Here is a 22748-nt window from a genome sequence, read left to right as displayed (position 1 = left end):
ACGGCCCCCCCTCACTCGCTCAGCTCTCTCCCCTCCCCCCAACGGCCCCTCAACCCCTCGTTACGCGCCCGACAGCCCAGCCCACTCCCCCCCCAGCACCAGAGCTCGCCCCCCAGGCCCCTGTTACCTGCCCGGCCGCCGTCTCCGCCTGCCCCGCGGCGCTGCTGCAGTTGGAAAGGGATGGTGGCCCTGAGCGGCTGCAGCCCCCCCACTCCGCCCCGGCAGCAGGAGGCCCCGGCAGCCCCCGCCATCCCCAGCTCCAGCCCGACCTCACCCGCCTCCTCCCGCGAGCCCCGACAGCAACCAGCGACACCCCCCGCGCTGCCACTTATCAGCGCTTCGGGGGCCGAGCTGACCAACGCACCCCGCTGCCCATTGGGCCCCGGCGGCGGCCAGCTCCGCCCCCCGGCCAATGGAGGGCCGCCGCCACGCCCTGAGCATTGCCCAAAAGGGAGGAGACCTGCGAAGGCCCCGCCCCTTACGCAGGGTCCAATCAGAAGAGCAAGAAATGATAATATCGCACTCCCCTCCTATCCCGACCAGATGGGCAACGCACCAGGGACCAATCAGAAAAGGAGAAGCGCGCGGAAGGCCTGCCTCTCTTCGGCGGCCAATCGGCAGTCCAATTAGCGTCCCACCCCTCACTCCAAGCCCCAATCAGAAACGCAGGACATGTTTGTGTCTCACTCCCCGCCCCAGTGCCAATCAGGAAGGCAGGCGATGCTGGGTCCCGCCCCCCCCCCGGTAGATCAGGTGAGCGCTGGGGTTTAGCGCCTGCCGGCTGGTTCGCAGCCTCCCTGGCGAGACCGAGTTTCTTTTTCACTTTTAGAGCCAGCTACGGCGGGGCAAGAGGGCGAGGCTTACCCCAGGACCACGTGGGGGAAGCTCGCTGGGGTAGGGCCTGCCTGCGCCGAGCACACACAGGATGGAGCCGCTGACACAACACACCTAGTAGGCTTTGACGTATAGACACTATATTCTCTCTACCCTTCACAAAAAGGTGGTTAGTAGGGGGTGGGAGTCAGGACTCCTGGCTCGCGCCTGGCGCTAGAACATGACCATTGTCTAACAAGAGTTACTAAATCTCATCGGCTGACGTGCCACCACCTTAAAAATTGTGAAGTGAACTGCACATTAAGGTCGCTACTGTGGAAGCTTCTTAGAGCAGGGCAGCGGAGGTTTAATTCACTACTACTTTAGGAGCAGGACAAAGCAACACTTCTGCCCCACTGCACACCTAACAAGAAACTTGGTCTTTTTTCTCGGTGTCCAAAGTGATTCACTGATAAAGGGTTTGAGCACAGTTGATGACATATGAGCGTAGATGATTATTTTCTCCAAATATTGAACAGAAACACCATCTTATTCAGAACTTGGGTGTACCGGACCTCTATTTCTAGGGCAGCAAAACCTTTACTTACACTGAACCTCTTTTGTGAGGAAAACATTTCACTATAATAGGGTCCCATGAGCTTGCACTTAAACAATGGTTCTTATATGACCTGGAATAAAAGGAGCATAGAAAAATAGTTAAGACTCCTCTGGCTTCAGGAATTAACCTATAATAGGTGCCTGATCATTTAAATGAAGGGTATACCAACTCTTTCCTAATACCAGCTGAAATAACTATGATGATAAACAAGTTTAGGTGAAATGGACCACTAGCTCTCAGGACTAAAAAACTTGAATTTAATTTTTATTGTTACAAGGAATATTAGTTCTGGTGCACTACTCCAGTTGATAGCAATGAAAAGTTTGCTGTAATTTATCTTTCCCTCTTCAATCAGACCACAAGAAATAAGTGTTCACACAAGTGTACTTAATTTCATTTTTATCAAGTTTGAGTGTTCCCAGGAGATGTCAGATCCGGAGACTGAAGTCCTTTATTCACACTAAAGTTACAGCAAGCATTCCCCATTCACTTCCCAGCCTGTGAGCCTTACTGAGTAGCTGTCAAAAAGTACCAAGTTTCAGTCATTGCTAGGTCAGATTTGAACACTGTGACTTAGGTTTTCACCTCTTCCAGGAATCCTCCAAATCATTTAGACGCCCAGCTCCTGATTTATCTACATGCAAAAGGCAGGGGGAGTGAGGGGGGGAAAAAGAAGAAAAGAAAATGAGGTAGCTTAACAGGTTCAGTTTTTAGCACTCTCAGTCTTAGACTTTTTTAAAAACAAAAATGAAATTATTTTACAGGACAATTAGAAGTAACAATCCATTTTTCTTGACACAAGATGCCATGTGATGCATTTGCAGCAGTATCCATATTCTACTTCACAGAGAGTATGCTTCTTCAAGGACAGCATGTTTTCTTACTGCCAGTACTGTGATATAGCTAGAAGAGCATCATCGGATAGGTCAGAGCTAAAGAGGGAAAGTGTACTGCTAGGTGGTCCTGATAATTATTACATACAATATGAAGAAAGTTGTCCCAACCTCTGAAATTTTAGAATAAAAGCTATCACAGTTGAGGGGGAGCGAGTATAGTTGCTTATATAGCTTAATATTTTAAATTTTTAGGCTGTTACCGACCCGTAGGGTATGGGTTGCTCAATTTAAAAAAAAGATATTACTTATGGAAAATATATTCTGCAAGAACAGAAATCAAAAGGACATACTTTCAGTCTTTTCTCACAAGAAAAGAGAAGACAAAAATATTGCTGCCACATTTCATAACTGCATGAAATCCATCTCTTTAGAAGATGGTATCTTTGTATCCACTTAGAGTACTATTACAGTTTTTGACTGAACAGTCCATTAATAACACACTTATGCCATCATCCACGTCAAATAACTTAGCCATTTCTAACAATTGCCTGAAGTGCTTATAGTACTTTCTTTGAGGTGATATAATTTGCGTGAAGAATGCTGGATCCTCAGTGACTGCAAAGCGTGTTTATGAACAAGTCACTAATGAAAATACTTAGTAATTATAGTTTCAAAGCCATGTACAAATATTTATTCTTCCAATATCCCTGTGAGAGAGGCTTTTAAGTATTAGCCTTCTTTTGCAGTTGGGGAAACTTGAGGCAGGAAGATGTTTAAACCTGCTTATGGCCATGCAACAAGTTAGCAGGCAGGATTAGAACTCACGATTCCTAATGTCTGACCTCATGTTTGGTCCATGGTCCCTTAGTGCCTTTCAGTGCAAGGCTGAGATTTGCAAAAGCACTCAGTTTTAGCCTAACTCTGCCCCCCCTGAAGTCAGTGAAATGTTCATGGTTTGTCTTTAAACTAGAAAAACTTATTAAGGAGAGTTTTCTCCTAACAGTAGTTTCACTAATACTATTCCCTACTAGATGGACCATAGCTTCTTCCTTTTTTCAGGTGAAATCCAAGAGTTCTCTCTCTGCATACCTCTCCCCTCAAATAATATCACTTTAAAAAAATGTGAGAGGTGAATGAGAAGGGAAAGAAAAAAAAAATAAAGATCAAAGCTAAGTAGCTACTGTGGATTTATAAAGATGCCACGGAGATAAATTAGAAACAGGTATAGGCAAGGAAGGGAAAGCCATGTGGGCTTAAGTGATAGGTTAGGGTTTGTCTACATTAGCAATTTTTGCAACAGTAGAGCTGCACTGATGCAAAGTCTCAAGGTAGATGTGCTACACCAGCATACAGCAGGGCTTGCACTAGTGCAATTTATGCTGCTTTCAAACCAGAGTAACTCATGCTAGTGCCAGGTACACAAGCCATTAGCGATGATGTTCTGTACCTCCAGGATTTGACTCCCAGTCTAGGTTTTAGGGTCTAATCCAGCTCCTGTTGCCAAAGAGATCATACCCTCTCTCTTTAGATGCCAATCCTCCAATCTGCAGGGTGCCCTCAACTCAAATGGACTTTAATGGGTTGACTGCATTCGGGATCTCCAGGAGATACTGTGCTACTTGCAGGATCAAGCCCCTAGGAGTGTAGATTCTGGAAGTGGCTCTAATTAAATGAAGGAGCAGCACTTGTAGCTTCCAAAGATTGTCCCATCCAGTGCCCCACCCCCTGCCTAAAGGGAGATCGCTGTAGTATAGGGCTTCAATGATAATGGAAGGGTTAAAGGTTGGGGGGGAAACAGGATCATTGGGCCGCCTGTAGAGAATAAGAGAAAATCCAAGATGATCCAGTTTAAGTCCATCATGTGAATACATGGTGACAATACACATAGGTCAAATCCTATGGAATGAATAAAAAACAAAAAAAGGACGACCTCAAAGTTAGGCCCCATATTATTAATATATTTTATTTTGATATCACCTACCTGCCACAGCATTCCAGGCATCTCAAAATCTACAAGCTTAAAAAAAAAAAAAAAAAAAAATCACAACAGATCCAAATCCTATAAAATATTTAAAAGCTGTATCACAGGAACATGGTGAAGGTGGTTAAATGCCAAATTCAGACCCTAGTGTAACCGTCAACTGCAGTGGATGAATTTGGTTCCATTCTGCTTTATACTCCCAGCTTACTCTCTTTGGATCCGCTAAGGAAAAAAGATAGAAAAAAATACACACAGGAAATTAAGCTACATTTTAAATATGTTCAAAACAGCGCTAATGAACTGGATGAACCTCAAAAAAGCCAGAAAATGCAGACGCTCCCCCCCCCCAAACTATCTTGTATGGGGGTACTGCCAGAGCTTCTAGGCAGTGGACAAACCAACACACCATGGGTACCACAACAGAGGGACAAAAAAGCAGGGTAGCTACTCCATAATGTCACAGACAGGTATGCAAGACTCACATGTACTCATGGTCTTGTGCCTGGTGCATCTTCTCTGACGTGATGGTGGCTTGCAGTACACAGAGTTTAAGTGTTGGCATGGCAGCTGCAGCGGGGTTTCACCTGGATTTGGAGAGTTTAAGTAGGACCCTGAATGTTCTAAAGTAAGGAATTATTTGAGACACATAGCACATCAGCATAAACTTCTTATCCAATATGACTGATAGCTTCTTCCTCTGCTATTGGCCTCACTTATTGTTTTAAACTTAATTCACTATACAACACCTTCGCACCAGTTTTCTGCAATTCACACCATTTACTGTCTGATAGCTGGAATTAGCGAACTCATTTTCTTTGAAAATACTCTATTCGGTACAAAAATAAGACCCCAATCCTGCAAATCAGATCCAGACAGGCAGACCTCCTACACTCACATGTAAACTCAAAGGCTCTGCATGGGTGCAAGAGTCTGCTCGCATACGTCTGACTGCAGAACTGATCTTTAGAATTGGTTTTATTTCCACACAGGATTCATTCACTTCTATTTCCCTCCCTACCCCTTCCACTCAGGTAGGCCAGGGTTTTAAAGAGAGCTCAGTACCCACAATCAGAGCCAAATTTTCACCATCGCTCTGGATTTGGGGTGCAGAGTTCTCTTGCAAATCTGTTCACAAAAAAGTGTCACAATGGGAGCTGCTGGGTGCTGAAAATCTTGTCCTCCCATTGTAGGGGCTGAACACCTGGAAATCTGGTCCTGAGATATTTTGAAAATCTACTTCTCCATTCCTTCACTCCTTCAGGTGCAAGGACCTTCTCCCTTGCATCTCCCACTGCCTAGAAGAGCCTTTCACTACCTCTTTGTCTCTTACTCCATCACCCCACCCACCCCCTTAATTCTCAAATATCATTTGGGATCATCTTTCCTGCTCTTGCTTTCATTTGAACTTTGTAGTTCTATTTCACACATTTTGTATGCAAGCTATTATGCAACACATAGTTTATGTCCTAGTCCAAACTGAAAGGTATGTGATCAAACTTCAGGCCAAGAGACAGTTATATAAAACCTTAGAGTGGCTCTTGTAATCCTGTCCTAGCCCACCCTGGGATCAGATTCGGTCTAATGGTTTCAGACATCATTTTTCTGCTTCCCCAGGAGGGGATGGTTGGTGTGCAGCGAGACGGGTGTGGTATACATATCTCATGTAGACGCAGCAGAGCCTGGGAAGCTGTGGCTTAACTAGATAAGAGAGGGGGAAAGGAGTGAGGTGGCAAAGCAGCCTCGGCTCCCCTCCAACCATTCTGGAGACAAGAAAACATTATGTGACAGGAGTGAGCAGCTGACCTCCTTTAGTGGATATCACAGCAGAGCAGTGCTCTTCATCGTCTTCCTCTATCTCCCTTCTCACAAGGCTTGCTGCTTCAATTTGCATGGGGAACACTCAGGACATAACTCTTGCATTGAGCGCAATCATCTTCTTATTTCAAGAAGAACCCTCTTTCAGAGGGTGTGCATGTGTACGTTGCAGTACTTCAGTTAATGAAGGAATGACAGACACATAGAATGAATCTTGTAATTGAAGCACAGATGAAATATAAGCTACAATTTTGTTACTAACATTTTTAAAAGATTATATATATATATATATATATATATAGACAGACACACACACAATCCTATCAAGGTCCCCATGGAATAGTGTCAAAGGAACAGGAGATGCACACATATATACACACACATACACACCCATTGCCATCCCCATAAAATCTCCTAGTCCAATCACTCCTAACTATGGGTACTGTAGAATCAGTCCCTGTTTGGGAGCTCACAGATACTACTGGCCTATCCTCTCCTAACACATGGTACTGTAAGAAATTATGCAGGAGCACCAATTGCGTGGGAGCTCACATCTACTCCAATCCTATCCCATCATGGGCAGGAATGATTTAGGATCGCCATGTGCAGAAGCTCAAACCTGCCTTCTTTTTGTTGTGTTTGTAAAACACCTACAGTACTACCATGGGGTTCTGGTCCATGACTGGGGTTCCTAGGTGCTACAGGAATACAAATAATTCATAGAGGATGATGACGATAATAAATAAAAGTAGTAATACTCTAGTTCCAGCCTCTCCCAGAAGGACACACTATGGCCCTTATTCACCTAAGATCTCACACTAGTACCTTAACTCCCTGTTAATTAGAAAGTCCCTGAGCCTGTTCTCCTGGCTGACCACATAGAATCCCCCCGCACCCCTTCAAAATGTGTGTATGAAATTAAGAGTGAAATCTGTCTCTTCTAGGCTGTTTCTGCCTTTTTTGTACACAAAGCCTTTTCAATAGCAAACCACTGGCCCTGGAAATAACTACACTTAACTATCAAGGTCCACATGGAATAGTGTCAAAGGAACAGGAGATGCACATAAGTCAGCTGGGAGCACCAAGATACAAGAAAGAAGAATGGAGCAGGAACCGATGAGGGCACATGGGTAAGAGAACAGCTCCATCATAAGAAAACAGTGAAGAATGGAATTAGCAATGCTGAATAGAAGCAACTGTGACCGCATTCTCTTGTCACAGCTTTTGACTGGTAGCATCACCCTTCTATTAATCCCTGATCATTTAATTGGTCCACACCTCGTGAAAATTCAAACTCGCCTTTCAAACAGTTTCTACAACTGGACACACAAATCGAAAACTATCACGTTTCATGCCACCTCAGCACTGGTGTTTCCATGCTGTTTCACTCTGGCATAACAGAGGTAATACAAATGTCTCCCAGTGCCTGAGTTAACCAGATCATGTGTTATAAATACAGCTGGGGTGTTTTCAGGCTGCAGTGGGAGGCAGCTTAGCTTTGCTACTTTGAGGAGAAGCACTACCCCAGATCATCTTCCGAATTTGATCCAGTCTTCCCCACCAAGTTGTTTCTTCCTCCCCTAGATTCTTAGGTCTGGTCTTCACTTAAAAGTTAGGTTGACACTGCTACAGCACTCAGGGATGTGAAAAATCCACACCCTTGAGCACTGTTGCTATGATGAGCTAAGCCCTGGTGTAGATGCAGCTAGGCTGACCAAAGACTGTTTCCTTTGACCTAGCTACTGTTGCTCAGGGAGATGGAGATCCTACAGTGATGGGGAAAAAAAACAAAAAACAAAAACCTTCCGTCACTGTAGAAAGCATCTACACTATGAGATTAGAGTGACATAGCTACAGTGCCCTACCTATAGGGTCTCCTGGGGCCATGATTTATTTCGTTCTGCCAATGCCTCTAAACTTACTACCTCTTAAGACTTTTAGGCAGAGCTTCCCAAGAAGAGGAGAAAAGAACTGTAAAGAAGGAAGATGGTTAGGAGTGGATGAGTTGATAATTAACAAGGCTGACAGCTGCAGTATTTGGCATCCTGCTAAAAACAGTTGGTTTTAAATTACTCCACAATGGGAAAACAACTAATTTTTATCCATCCAGAGGGCTGCAGCTATTTTAAAAATCTCACCTCAATCTCATCAAATCAGACCAGGATGGAAGGTGTGTGTCTATTGCCACAGAAGCAAAAGTCTACATGCTGTGCATTCTGGACCTCTTCAAGAGCTGCTGCACTTCCAGAAGTCACTGCCACAGCTCTGAGAATGGCGGAGGTAAAGCAGTTACTTTTCTGATGTGCTGGATCCTGGATGCTGCGCTCAAATATAGCTGAACAATGCAGTCATCTCCTCAGAACAGAGGTTCCTGAATGCTATGCTGTAAAACAGCAGAAGAAGTGATGTAATCTTATTGTGAGTGCTAAAGGGCCCAAGGTTAAGAACCCAAGTTTTGTTTATTGTATTCTATCTGCTGGTTTCTATTAATCCTGCTGTTGTAATTTCTGTAACCTTCCAATCCTGAACAGTCAAGAAGCAGAACTAATCTACTGCAGAGATCTACTGCAGCCAGCCAACTACCATGCTCACTCATCTCTCTGTTTACAGAGCCCCAGCTACCTCATCAGGAAGAGCAAATGCTGCATCAGAGCTTCAAAATCTATCAAATCTGTCCCATGGTATCTGAAGCGAAGTGCTGATCTAGTCAATACTCTCCCAAAGAGTAGCCTTTTTAAAAAGCACAGTCTGTTCAGGACTATGCTCAGTATTTATAGTCTGTATGTGTAGGAGTGTCTATTTGTGTGTAACAGGTTTTCCTCCTCTCATTGCCCTGAGTCACACCTAAAAAAACACCACACAACTCCATCTCCCCCTCCTTGGCTCTGAGTCTATCAGCTTCACTGGAGGGACTGACAAACTGGAAATCTCTCAGAATGAACAGATCCCGCTACAATATCACCATTCTGATCTATCAGACAAGTCCTGAATGAGATTAAGTAAATTCCTTGCTGTTTACTATGGGTGGGAGGGAGACAAAGCTTAGTTTTAAGGTCTTGATCTTTGAGTGAAACTTCAAAGGGTATGTTTTTGTAGGAACCAGGCTTTCCCTCAGTGTCCTTGAACAAAATTCTTCTCACTCACTCTACATTGTTACATAAAATGGCTACCTGCCTTCTATCCCCATCCCCCAAAGATGGCTGCTTTTCACTAGTGGGCAGTTTTACATCAAACCATGTGAATGTACAAACAGCAGAACTGATGTTATTTTTTTAAATTAGAGGCTTTGACAGATTATTCGCCACACATCTAAGCTACTTCAGAGTCTGATCCGGCTCACACTGAATTCAGTGGGACCTTTGCCATCAATGCCTAATAAAAGTAAGACGAGATATTATGAAACAGACAATTTGCACTAAGTTACGTATTATCATACAGCAGAAAGTAATAAATTCACTTAAGAGGAACCACTGATGTCAAACATTGCTAGTTCAGAAAAGGAGCATGTAAATGAATAAAGACTAGCACCAGTGAGAGGAAACCAGTCAAGCACTGAGGAATCAATGCCAGATAATGCATGGATTCAGAAGATAAAGGGTCTGCCTAGGAAAACAGTGTGGGAATGCTGTCCCGTGGATAGAATGAGACATTAAAAATCCCCACTCACGTGTTCTGTTCCCAACTCTGCCATTGACTCACAATGAGAAAAAAAAAAAAAAAGTCACTGCACCACAATAAAAAGGTTACCCTACCTCAGAGGCTTAACTATTGTTAAAATGCTTTGAGATCCCCTTGAGAAGAGGGGCTACGTTAAATGCAAAGTGTTAATAGTCACAGAACAATGGCTTGCTTAGGAGAATGAATTTAAAAACAGCAGGAGTAAGCATTACATTCCTGGGGTGGGGGGAAACATGGCTTCTGAACTAGTGTATGAGACCCTCTGTAATTAGAACTCTTATCTATGGACCAGTTGTGATCCACAGAGCATTAGCTGGTGGCCTGCAGGCAGCTGGCTGGTCACTTGGTGTTGGATTGCTTTGTTTTCAGCTACTAAATTGCATTAGAATAAGTTAAACATGCATTAAATGTTTTCCTGATGTTACTTTTCCATGTAAACCGCTATATTTGGCACAGGAATGTTATTCTATCACAGAGGCAAGGTGATTCCAATGACAATTTTTCTATTAAGATGGTTTTCTCATTTTGAAAAAGCTTAAGACCCCATGAATTAGGAAATAGGTTACATAGAGAGAGCTGTTTAGTAACTGGCAGAATATAGGAAGAAAAAGCAGATACTGAAGGAAAACAACCCATTTGGCTCAGCGTAAGTCTAGAAGTTCCAAAGGAAAGAAGATTGGGGCGGGTTTTGTTTTACCATAAATAAACTGAAGACAGGAGTTTTCAAATAAACTTTCAATTCCAGCCGGCATTTCTGAGCCTTCTCCTACGGCGGCCATCTTGTTGAAGAGTGATTCTGTCAGAGTGCAAGCCTACTGGAAAGAACGGTCATCTTGTTTCCCCATATGCTTTGATAATAGTTTGACACATTAGAAAAAAAAAAAAGGACATGTTACTGGCCCAACTCACCACTGCACTCATGTAATCCAGGGTAAAGTGGGTATAAAATGCTAGCAGTCTGATCTGATAACATTTTATACATATTGGTGTGACTACAAAAGGCACAGGACAATGGGGAATTGGGGCCACTATTTAAATACTGAAACACTGCAAACCAGATTCTGTCCCCAATACACCCACTGACTCCAGGGAAATTGACCATCTGTAACCAAGGGCATAGTTTGTGCTTAAAGCTTTCCTCCTCCTGCCGCCCCCCCCCCCTTTTTTTTCCTTTATTACAGTCAAACCATTATTCAGGTTGGTAGGAAATTACATAGTCTCGGCTACTCATTATCCACATCGCCTTGGTCAATTTTAGAGGAAAATGACTGCCCACAGGATAGGGTCAGAAATGCCAAGTGGGATAAACATTTTAATCTCCCTTCCCACGTGTGTCAAAGTTTTAGTCCTGGTGATAAATGTTTCTTACCCCTGAGAACGTTTGGGCCATTGGGCTGAATAAAATGAGTAGAGTTTTCCTTTAAGGAAGTGTGCAAAGGACTTGATTGATCAGGAAGCAAGACATTAACATCAGTGCCAGGCAGTTGGAGAGCACTGCTTAGACTGGAAGGAATGTATTCAAGGAGCAGGTCATGAATTCAAAAGCAGCCAAGAGGATACAAAACACCCAAACTTGGTGGGGGTGGGGCTGGGAAGGCATAAAAGATTTGGCCCATCATGAGGTGTTTTGACCCCGCTTAGCAAAAATTACTTTTATTATGGGCCCATTCAATAAATTCAATTATAACATTGGGGCCAGGGGAAAGAACCAGGAAATCTGCAGCTATAACTGAATGAAAACTTTTTCGCTTTCAGCAAAGCTCAGACTGGACTACTTTCCGTTACACTAGAAGTCAGCTGGGCCAAACTGGCCTGGACCTTGTTCCTGGATGCCAGAAAATGCTGGCTCCAGAGAACTGTCTGTGATGCCAGAGCCACAGCAGAAAAAGTAATTGCAAGGGTTCTGTTGGAGTTCCCTGTAGTACCTTTGTCTACCTAAAGCTAGCTGTGCCCTGCAAAACTTCCAACTCAATAAGTGGTAGGTGGCCAAGACGGTCTCTTGATATTGAAGATTTTCGTAGTTATTGTTTACACTACAATCCATATCCTTGCTACATTCAAAGTGGCTTGGAAAAGGAACTTGGGGTTACCAGACAAAAGGATTCTGAGCTGCCCTCTGCTTCATGGGAAATCAGAGCAGAAAGGGAATGAAGAAGAGGCATCGGTCCATCTCAGCCAGCTGTTTCCTGAAAGGACTGTAGGCACATACTCTCAAAACAAGAGTCCCCCTTTGCATGCAACAGCTGATGAATATTTTAATTGCTAAATCCATGAATAAGTACACTGTGCCAACATGCAAATGAATCCAACATCCTAGACTATCTTCATGACTGCTACAGTCTGGGCTAGACACAAGTTCACTCAGACTGGGCCTAACCCTGAAAAGTGCGAAGTGCTGGGCACCCTCAACTCCAACTGAAGTGAAGGCTCAAGGGCTGCAGAGCCAGGCTTACTGCTGTGAAATTGAATACGCTCTTTAGTCCAGACTAGATTCACTACAGCTTTGCACCTTGTATCATCTATGTACACATGCGAAAAAAAAGTTTAAGAACTACCAAATCAGAACATTGGCATTTTACACCCTATTTGCACAGGTATAAATAACTACACAAGGTTCAAGACAGTAAAGAATCAGGCCCAAGACTCCTAGCCAGTGATATGAAGTTGGCAGCACAAAGACGCCATCAGCCCTGAAACAGATGTTTTTGTGAAAGACAGTGACGATTTGTCATGTACAACTTGAAGATCTCTCCAAGGACAGTATAGGTGAGCGTGGGAATTGTCCTAGCATTATATGCTAGGGAATGAGAAGCTCTTCTGATGCAGTTCTACTGACAGCTTAAATGACTGCTTCTTGGAGCAGCTGGCCCTGGAACCACTAGAGTAGAGGCAATTTGTGATTTAGTCCTAAGTGGAGCACAGGATCTGGTCCAAGAAGTGAATATAGCTGGACCGCTTGGTAATAGTGACCATAATATAATTAAATTTAATATCCCTGTGGCAGGAAAAACACTACAGCAGCCCAACACTGTAGCATTTAATTTCAGGAAGGGGAACTACACAAAAATGAGGAGGTTAGTTAAACAGAAATTAAAGGGTACAATGCCAAAAGTGAAATCTGTGCAAATTGCATGGAAACTTTTTAAAGACACCAGAATAGAGGCTCAACTTAAATGTATACCCCAAATTAAAAGAAACATAGTAAGAGAACCAAAAAAGAGCCACTGTGGCTAAACAAAGTAAAAAGCTGTGAGAGGCAAAAAGGCAACCTTTAAAAAGTGGAAGTTAAATCCTAGTGAGGAAAATAGAAAAGAGCAGAAACACTGGCAAATGAAGTGTAAAATACAATTAGGAAGGCCAAAAAAGAATTTGAGAAACAGTTAGCTAAAGACTCAAAAAGTAATAAAAAAAATTGCTAAGTACATCAGAAACAGGAAGCCTTCTAAACAACCAGTGGGGCCACTGGAGGATCGAGGTGCTAAAGGAGCACTCAAGGACGATAAGGCCATTGCGGAGTAACTAAATTAATTCTTTGCATCAATCTTCACGGCTGAAGATGTGAGGGGGATTCCCAAACCTGAGCCATTCTTTTTAGGTGACAGATCTGAGGAACTGTCCCAGATTGAGGTATCATTAGAGGTGGTTTGGGAACAAATTGATAAATTAAACAGCAATAAGTCACCAGGACCAGACGGTATTCACCCAAGAGTTCTGAAGGAACTCAAATGTAAAACTGCAGAACTACTAACTGTAGTCTGTAACGTATAATTGAAATCAGCTTCTGTACCAGATGACTGGAGGATAGCTAATGTGAACAATTTTTTAAAAGGGTTCCAGAGGTGATCCCAGCAATTACAGGCCTGTAAGCCTGACTTCAGTACCGGGCAAACTGGTTGAAACTATAATAAAGAACAATATTGTCAGACATATAGATTAACATAATTTGATGAGGAAGAGTCAACATGATTTTAGTAAAGGGAAATCATGCCTCACCAATCTATTAGAATTCTTTGAGGGGGTCAACAAGCATGTGGACCAAGGGGATATAGTGTACTTAGATTTTCAGAAAGCCCTGAAAGGGTCCCTCACCAAAGGCTCTTACGCAAAGTAAGCTGCCACGAGATAAGAGGGAATGTGCTCTCATGGATTGGTAACTGGTTGAAAGATAGGAAACAAAGGGTAGGTATAAATGGGCAGTTCTCAGAATGGAGAGAGGTAACTAGTCGTGACCCCCAGGGGTATGTTCTGGGACCAGTCCTATTCAACATATTCATAAATTATCTGGAAAAAGGAGTAAACAGTGAAGTGGCAAAATTTGCAGATGATACAAAATTACTCAAGATAGTTAAGACCCAGGCAAAGAGCTACAAAAGGATCTCTCAAAACTGGGTGACTGGGCAACAAAATGGCAGATGAAATTTAATGTTGATAAATGCAAAGTAACGCATATTGGAAAGCGTTACTATACATATAAAATGATGGGGTCTAAATTAGCTGTTACCACTCAAAAAAGAGGTTTTGGAGTCTTTGTGGATAGTTCTCTGTAAACATCCACTCTGTGCAGCAGCAGTCAAAAAAGCGACCAGAATGTTGGGGATCATTAAGAAATGGATAGATAAGACAGAAAATATCACGTTGCCTCTATATAAATTCATGGTACGCCCACACCTTGAATACTGTGTGCAGATGTGGTCGCCCCATCTCAAAGAAGATATATTGGAATTGGAAAAGTTTCAGAAAAGGGCAACAAAAATTATTAGGGGTATGGAACGGCTGCCGTATGAGGAGAGATTAATAAGACTGGGACTTTTCAGCTTGGAAAAGAGACAGCTAAGGGGAGATATGATTGAGGTCTATAAAATCATGACTGGTGTAGAGAAAGTAGATAAGGAAGTGTTGTTTACTACTGCTCATAACACAAGAACTAGGGGTAACCAAATGAAATCAATAGACAGCAGGTTTAAAACAAATAAAAGGAAGTATTTCTTCACACAATGCACAGTCAACCTGTGGAACGCCTTGCCAGAGGATGTTGTGAAGGCCACGACCATAACAGGGTTCAAAAAAGAACTAGATACATTCATGGAGGATGGGTCCATCAATGGCAATTAGTCAGGATGGGCAGGAATGGTGTCCCTAGCCTCTGTTTGCCAGAAACTGGGAATGAGTGACAGGGGATGGACCATGATTACCTGTTCTGTTCATTCTCTCTGGGGCACCTGGCACTGGCCACTGTCGGAAGACAGGATACTGGGCTAGACGGGCCAGTAGGGCCATTCTTATGTTCTTATTGACTACAGCTGTTAAACTGAGATAACAGAGTGGCAGATTTAGAACAACTCTTGGTGAAGCTAGAAAAAGAACTGACTGGAACCATTTCGTAAACACCTATAGGAGTCTTAATGGAAAAAGTGGGAAGTCATTAGCCATCCACAACAGTAAACCAGGACCTAAAAAAAAAAAAAAAAAAAAGTACTGAACCATTAGCCTTGTTCTTGCTAAATGGCTGTTACAGCTCTATCTCTTAGAGCTGGCCACCTGGATTATTTGTATGTAAGCAGATGACTTTTTTTTTTTTTTGGGGGGGGGGGGGGGGTAACAAAACCAAAAAAGTTACTACCTATTCTGTCATTGTTGTTCTTCAAGATGCATTGTACATGTCCATTCCACATCTATGTGTGCGCACCCAGGGCACCAGAGTCAGAGGTTTATCTGGTAGCAGTACCTAGTGGGGTGGCACATGTGCCCTCCGCTGCTGCACAATGGTATAAAGGGCAGAGCCACCCCAGACCTCCATCAGTTCCCTCTTACTGGACAGACACCAATATAGAAGGAAATGAGGGCAGATTGTGGTACAGACATGGAAGTGGGAGGCATGCCCTATGGGTTCCTGCAGGGCGATCAGTATAGGATAGGACCCATGGGTCCCGGTCTCTGGACATCTGGTAGGTACCATTAGCAAAATTCCCTTGATGAAGGCAAAGGGAAGTGCCATTGTCTACTCTGGGATTAAGGGGCATAAGACCCTACCTCAGACTCTGAGGAACACCCCGAGTTGCCTAACCACTGTGCTAAATGGTGCCGAGGTCAAGAAGCATCTCTCCAGAGATAGCAGCACCAGGAAAAGCATGCTGGGTTTATCCTTTGACTGCACCAGTAGAGAAAGTGCTGGATGTTCTGAAGATCTAGCCTCCCCATGGTACCAAGAGCTGATCATGACTCAAAGGTAAGTCCATAGTTGGGGCTGGAGGATCCACTGTTACCAGCCAATTTGTCCTCTGGACCATAAAAGAGTACGTCATTGGAAGGAAGAATAGGTCTTGTGCTGCTACACAGGTACTCTGGCATCATCAGTACCAAGAGATTTTCCTTATGCTCTTGTTGCACCGAACGAGTCGGCACTGTAGTGGGAGTAGGTCTCAACAGCGTGGGCACCGATCCCAGAGTGAACAACCCCGGATGAGAATAGACTGGTACGTGAAAGCATCTCTTCCCAGAGGATGCTCTACCCTGTCCACTTGATTCTTTACTGGTGGATGGTAGCAGGGACCTCCATCCTCTAGTGCAGGGGTTCTCAAGCTTCATTGCACCGCGACCCCCTTCTGACAAAAAAAAAAAAAAAAGTTACTACCCAACCCGGAAGGGGGACCGAAGCCCAAGCCTGCCTGATCCCTGCCACCCCAGATGGGGGGTGGGCAAAGCCAAAGCCCCACTCAGCCCCATTCACCCCCAAGGCTGAAGCTCTCAGGCTTCAGCCCCAGACAGTGGGACTTGGGCTTTGGCTTCGGCCCTTGTCCCCCACAAGTCTAAGCCAGCTCCGGCAACCCCATTAAAACGGGATCGTAACCCACTTTGGGGTCTCAACCCACAGTTTAAGAACCACTGTGCTAGTGGAGCCAAGCCTCTGCTCCTTTGACGAATCTGATCTTTTGTGCTTCTTTCTTGGTGCCAGGGTAGGGGATCAGTGCCAACATTCAGGAGTGATGTCTAGAGGAGCAATCTGCATTGATGCAGAGTACTCGGTGTGTGCCCCAAGCAGGAAGGTTCCGAAGGCATACGCAGGGCTGCCTCCAAGAGGACGTGACATTGCCTCACCTCTCTATTGTTTTTTGTCCAGGGTTTAAAGTCCTGCAAATCTGGCAGCAGTCTTGAATGTGACCCTCACTGAGGCACTTCAGGCAGGTGGAATGAGGGTCACTCACTGGCATAGATTTCTTATAGTCTGCACAAGGCTTAAAATCCAGAGACCAAGGCATATTCCAGTACCAGGCATTGGTACCCAGTGAAAAACAACTGAACCCAGGCTCCAAGAAAAATAACAAAGAAAACCTATACTAATCTAACACTAAAAAATACACTTACTATTCACAGAATGAAAGACAATTTTCTTGTCAAGGGAGAAACTTGCAGTAGCAAGTTGATGTGCTCCGACTACCAATCACAATGGTAGGAAGGAACTGAGAAGGGTCTGGGGTGGCCATGATCTTTATGCCAAACATGCAGCAGCACAAGGTAGTGAAGGGTCCATGTACTGCTCAAACAGCCACTGCTAAGGGAAATCTGTGATTCTGGTGCACTGAGCACGCACGCACACCTGAAATGGAATGGATATGTGCAATCATGCAAAGAAAAGCCCATGTTTCAGATATCTCCTCTGTGTCGTGTTTTACTCGTATGTCATTTGTCCCCACTTCACCTAACTGTGCTGCTGCAGGTAAAGTGATCTCTTAATGTCTCACTAAAAATAACCCCCCTACCCTAGCAATTAATAATGTATAATAGAACACTTCTTGTACAGCACTTTTCAACTGAAGATCGTGAAGTGCTTTACAAACATGTACTAAGCCTCATGACATCCCTGTTAAGGTAGATTTGTATTATCCCCATTTTATGGGTGGGTAACCGAAGACAGTGTTAACTGATTTGGCAAGCCTGTAACAGGGCCAGGTACAGAACTCCAGGTCTCTCAACTCTCAATCCTTTGTCCTAACCATTACATACCATTGCCTCACTAGATATTACAAAGACTGCTTTTACTTCTCAGAAGAGCCACACCCTTCTTCAGGAATGCTTTTCCTTTCACCTCCTATAGTTGCTGGTACTGCTAAGATTTGGACAATGCATCTCAATTATTTTCAATGAGACTTAGGTTCCTCAGTCACTTTTGAAAATGGAAGTTAGGCTCAAACTATTTCGGTGCTTTTGAAACATTTAACCAAAAGTGACTCCAGAAAATTCTTCATTCTGGGTCTTCCTTGGAAGACTTTCAGTCCTGGTTAAGGGACCACAGGGATCTGTCAGCCAGAAATGTTTTTTCTTCATAGATAAAAGTTAATCTGATTATTGCATGTAGTGGAGTCAGATCCAGCCCTTTAAGATAACAAGTTCTTAAATTAAGTTTTAGATTTAGATGGGTGAATAAGTCGCTTCATACAGTGACATCTAGTGGTAATGCTAAGTCAGTGTAGAAATGACACTTCTGTAAATGCCTTATTCCAAACTGAGGCGATGAAGGTAACACTTGAAAACCCAGACAGAAAGAAGGATCCTCGTTCCTGACACAGCCCACAGCTCTGCATACAAGGTAATTTATTTTAATACAATGGCCAAAAAAGAAAGACAAATGTCCTCCCCATACCCTCTCCCTAATATATCTTTAAAAGGTCAATCAATCTGTGCTAGTGAAAGAGTGATTATACTAGGGTTTGAACCAAGCTTATCCCGGGCAGGCACAACAAACTTTTACTACATAGCTCTGCCAGTGCACCTCAGTACTGATCGACAGCTCCCTGGATCATGCTCCTTTCCCCAATACATGCCACTTCATTAATCAGAACTAGTGATCGTGGAATTTTTGAGAGGAGCTGGACAGGGACCTTGAACATTCTCCACACACAAGCCACTAAATAGCCATCAGATGTTACCATTTCCCAGCATTCCCAACTTGAACTGGATTTTGAACTAGCAGGCAAACAGCAAAAGCCTCGGTATCTCATTACCAATCCCCTGAGCCACCCAGTCCCTAAAATTAGCCCCATCATAGATTTATGTGCGAGAAAAGTTCTGGCAAGCTGCAGCATAACAGCCGTTACCTGGTCCCTTCCTCCTTCCAACAGAGGATGGAAAAGTTCAGCAATGAAGGCTTCGATCTTCCTTTCTCATCAGGCACCTGAGCAGAACCTATAACAATTTACAGGAGGAAAATGTGTTTTTTCCATTCATGCATACTTTGTAAAAATAGGGGTATTGTCAATCATCCCAATACTATTTACTGCTGGGGGGGCGGGCAGGAGGTGCAGGGACACATGGGGATGGGGGAGGAAGGGTGAATGAGTGGGGGTGCAGGGTCACATGGGAACAGAAGGAGGAGGGGAGGGGTGGCTGCGGGATGAATTGACACATGATGGGCAGGGAATGCAAGGAAACATGGGAATGGGAGAGGAAGAGTGGTGGAACACACAGGAACAGATGTGCCTGAATCAATGGGAGAGGCTAGGGGTCAGACAGGGTCTGCAAGGGGGAGGCTCCCCAACCCCCTAACAATCCCCCTCCCAAATCCAACAACCCTCCAAGTTCATTCCCCGGCTCATTCCCAGGCTCCTTCCCAGCAACTACTTCCCTCTCCCTCATTACTCCTGATTCCCCCAAGCCTTTGCATGGCTTCTGAGGGGTGCAGGAAACACTTCTCTCTATTGTATTTTAAATAAATTATTACTCAAAGTTCTGTATTAATATGCCTAGTAAGGAATCTATTTGTCAAAAAACATTTCCTGAATCTGTTTTGTCGTCTGTTTTGTTATAGACATATTTGTTGACAGGTATTTTGGAATAAATTACCAAAATAATTGAAACTGGCGTGATTATATTGTGTTATTTTGACGAACAAAATATGCAGAATTTGAAAATATCATGCATGGATTTTTTTTGCACAGAATTCCCCGAGGAGTAACTATTTTAAGAACTATGAAAATGAGCCAGTGTTGCTGTTAGAAGCATGGGAGATTGGAGGCCTAGATGCCAAGTTCCGTAATATTTGAGCAAATTGCTGAACTTCAGTGTCTCAGTTTCACCATCTGTATAATGTAGTCAAATGGTTACCCACTTTTGTGAAATGCTTTGAGATTACCAACTGAAACATTATGGCTAAGTGCAGAATATTACACAATGGAGCACTGCAAATAAAGACTCCCAGAAATAGACTTTCCATTCACTTAGAGCACAGGCAGTCACCAATCCTGACTCTTACTTCTAAGTGAATATTGACTCTGGAGATACAGAGCAGGAACAGCCTAATAAACCAACTCTAAACATGGTTATATACTGTATGTTGCTTGGAGAGCTCTGCTGCCATAGTTGCATCTTGTTGTTATAACTACAATAAAGCCCTGCCCATGTTAAACATGGAAACTAAGGTCTCATTGGCCACAAAATGCCCTTTGGTCTCAATTCTACAGTTTTTGTCCCTCAGGAGCAGCAGACAGTTATTATATCAAGATAATACAGCAATTTTCTAAGCAATTTGCAAAATGCTGTTTAGCTTCACTGGTTATTAACTTCTGCAAAGAAACTTGAATCAAGTCTTGTCACAGCAGGATTGTCTGTCCCATTTAGCCAATAGTTTCCTGTCAGCACTGACACGTCCAGAGAAGTATGTAACTTGACAGGATGTGCACATTTGCAAGAAGTTAACTTATGATTTTTGTGGAATGTTGCTTAAGTCACAGGTGTAAGATGCACACTTAATAGCACTTCAGTTCTACAGAACTTTTCAGCCAGACTGATCTCAAAACACTTTACAAACTATAACTGATGTACAAGCTGTACAGACAAATCCTTCACCCAACACTAAAATACAGCAACTGCCACATCCCACCCCATCAGTGTTTAATAATATGCAGGAATACTATACAACAGTTTAGCAAAGGCTTCTTTATCCAATTGAATCTGAAAGAGGATTTAAGTGAGGCAGAATATAACTGCCCACACTAGAATTGGGACAAAACCCCAGAGTTCACACTTTTGCAAAAATGAAAAGGTGCCATTCTTAAATGACCACAAATGATCAAGACCTTTCTTTTAGATTCCATAACCTGTCTTCAAATACATCAGATATCAAGATTACAGAATAACATCCAGCTAAAGAACCTTAGAATTTTTAAGTCCTGCAAACATCATGATTTGTTTGGGGTGGAAGGAAACAACCTCAGTTTTTCTTAAGGTTTAGGATTTGGAGGAGATAGGTCACATCATCAGTAGAAATAGGGATAACATTTGGACCTTGTCTATGCTAGAAAGGATTTTCCTGGTATAACTATACCAGCAAGGCCTCCCCTCTTCCTGCAGTAGAAGTGCAAAGCTCATACCCAGCTTCCCCAACAAAGTGAGTTTTACAAGCAATATGACATTTTTGCCAACATACCTGTGTCTACACTAAGGCTTTTTGCTGGTATAAAAATGCCAGGGCGGGTCTGGCCTTATCTACAATATCCCATAAGACTGTTGTGAGACTATTTTTTTCTAAGTACTCTGAGATCTTCGTACTGCCATATGGTGCTAATGAAATATAAACAACATTATCAAGTATTATTACAGCAATAAACAAACCTCACAATAAACTTTTAGCTCATTACCTGTTTACCCAGCCCAATAAGAAATCTGCTTAACTTAGTGGGAATTGCAATCTTAAAAATCTAATAACATTTCCCTTCATTTCTTTTAATCTTTTTCATTATTTGTGACTGGCACACAAACTTTCCATTTGATAGAGTTCTCTCCTTCCCAGGTTTGTAACAGCAGACTATAACAAAATAATCAATAAATAGTTATTCATATAGATTTTACTTACTCATTCCATGAGGCATATTGCAAAAATTACTGGGTTATGCCTACAATCCACATAGGAAGTATTATTATCCTTATTTGAAAGATGGGGAAACAGAGACATTGAAAGGTAATGTGACTATCACACAGCATCTCAATGCCAGATTAAGGAACAGCAGCGTATGAAAATAATAAGGGGGGGGAATTGGGGTTCTCAATCCTACAATGAGCACTGGTCTCCTAATAAAAACAACAAGGAGTCTGGTGGCACCTTAAAGACCAACAGATTTATTTGGGCATAAGCTTTTGTGAGTAAAAACCTCACTTCTTCGGATGCATAGAGTGTTAGTCTTTAAGGTGCCACCAGACTCCTTGTTGTTTTTGTAGATACAGACTAACACGGCTACCCCCTGATACTTGGTCTCCTAATGAGCTACTCCATCCACCAACTCACGCTGCCACCCCAAGCTTAGGGTGACCAGATGTCCCGATTTCATAGGGGCAGTCCTGATTTTTGGGTCTTTTTCTTATATAGGCTCCTATTACCCCCCACCCCCATCCCGATTTTTCACACTTGCTGTCTGGTCACCCTACCCACGCTGGGTAAAACAGAACTCCGTTTCCCAGTCTCCTGATACCCCCTGTCCTACCCCGCCTCAGCAGCGGATACCCGCCTGAGTCTGGAGGAGACAGAGCCCAGGGATGAAGTCCCACAAGCCCTCGGTGGTCAGGAAGAGAGGAGGGCAGGGTGCAGTACGGAGACCACAATACCGAACTCTCCCGCCTCCCAAAGGAAAATCATCGACACTCACCGACCTACTCACACCGAATCGATCAATGAAACCAGCCAGGGGCTCTAGTGACAGCTGCCAAGATGGCCGATCACGGCCTCCGAGGCAGTCGGGGCCTGCCCTAACCCGTCGCAGCCAACAGGCTCCTTGGAAAACATCGTGTCCGACTCCCCAACGGCCCTTCAAACTTCGAGCGTCACTAGGGTCGAATCCGTCTTCATGCCCTAAACCAAGATGGCGGGCAGCCCCCCGCCTGGAAATGTCAGTGCCCACATCCAACATGGCTGCCGCCAGCTTCAGTGTCAACAGAGCCTGACTCTACCTGTCCGAATCCAAGATGGCGGCGGCCGCTGGCGTGAGGCGAGATCTGAGTCACGTGACGGGGGTGTGGACCG

The 22748-nt window shown here is 43.7% G+C and overlaps 1 protein-coding gene and 1 long non-coding RNA gene across 2 annotated transcripts in view; both read right to left on the bottom strand.

Moving 5' to 3' along the window:
• The window catches only part of FAM117A (family with sequence similarity 117 member A), a 31041-nt gene extending 30764 nt beyond the window's left edge, over positions 1-277 (bottom strand). The window contains exon 1 of the mRNA XM_034755952.1: positions 128-277. Within this exon, the coding sequence (XP_034611843.1) occupies positions 128-251 (124 nt within the window). The 5' untranslated portion in view covers positions 252-277. The remainder of the gene's footprint in view (positions 1-127) is intronic.
• Positions 278-4291: 4014 nt separating this feature from the next.
• On the bottom strand, positions 4292-22661 carry LOC117869263. The gene is made up of 5 exons (XR_004643795.1): positions 22375-22661; positions 18835-18922; positions 8203-8447; positions 4732-4833; positions 4292-4471 (listed from the first exon to the last, which is right to left on the bottom strand). It is a non-coding gene; the product is annotated as an uncharacterized LOC117869263 (long non-coding RNA).
• Positions 22662-22748: the final 87 nt, after the last annotated feature.

Source organism: Trachemys scripta, chromosome 23 (genome assembly GCF_013100865.1).
Source record: "Trachemys scripta elegans isolate TJP31775 chromosome 23, CAS_Tse_1.0, whole genome shotgun sequence".
In the NCBI taxonomy this organism is placed as follows: Eukaryota; Metazoa; Chordata; order Testudines; family Emydidae; genus Trachemys; species Trachemys scripta.
The sequence above is the reverse complement of the archived record's forward strand: the minus strand, read 5'-3'. Positions and strand labels throughout refer to the sequence as shown.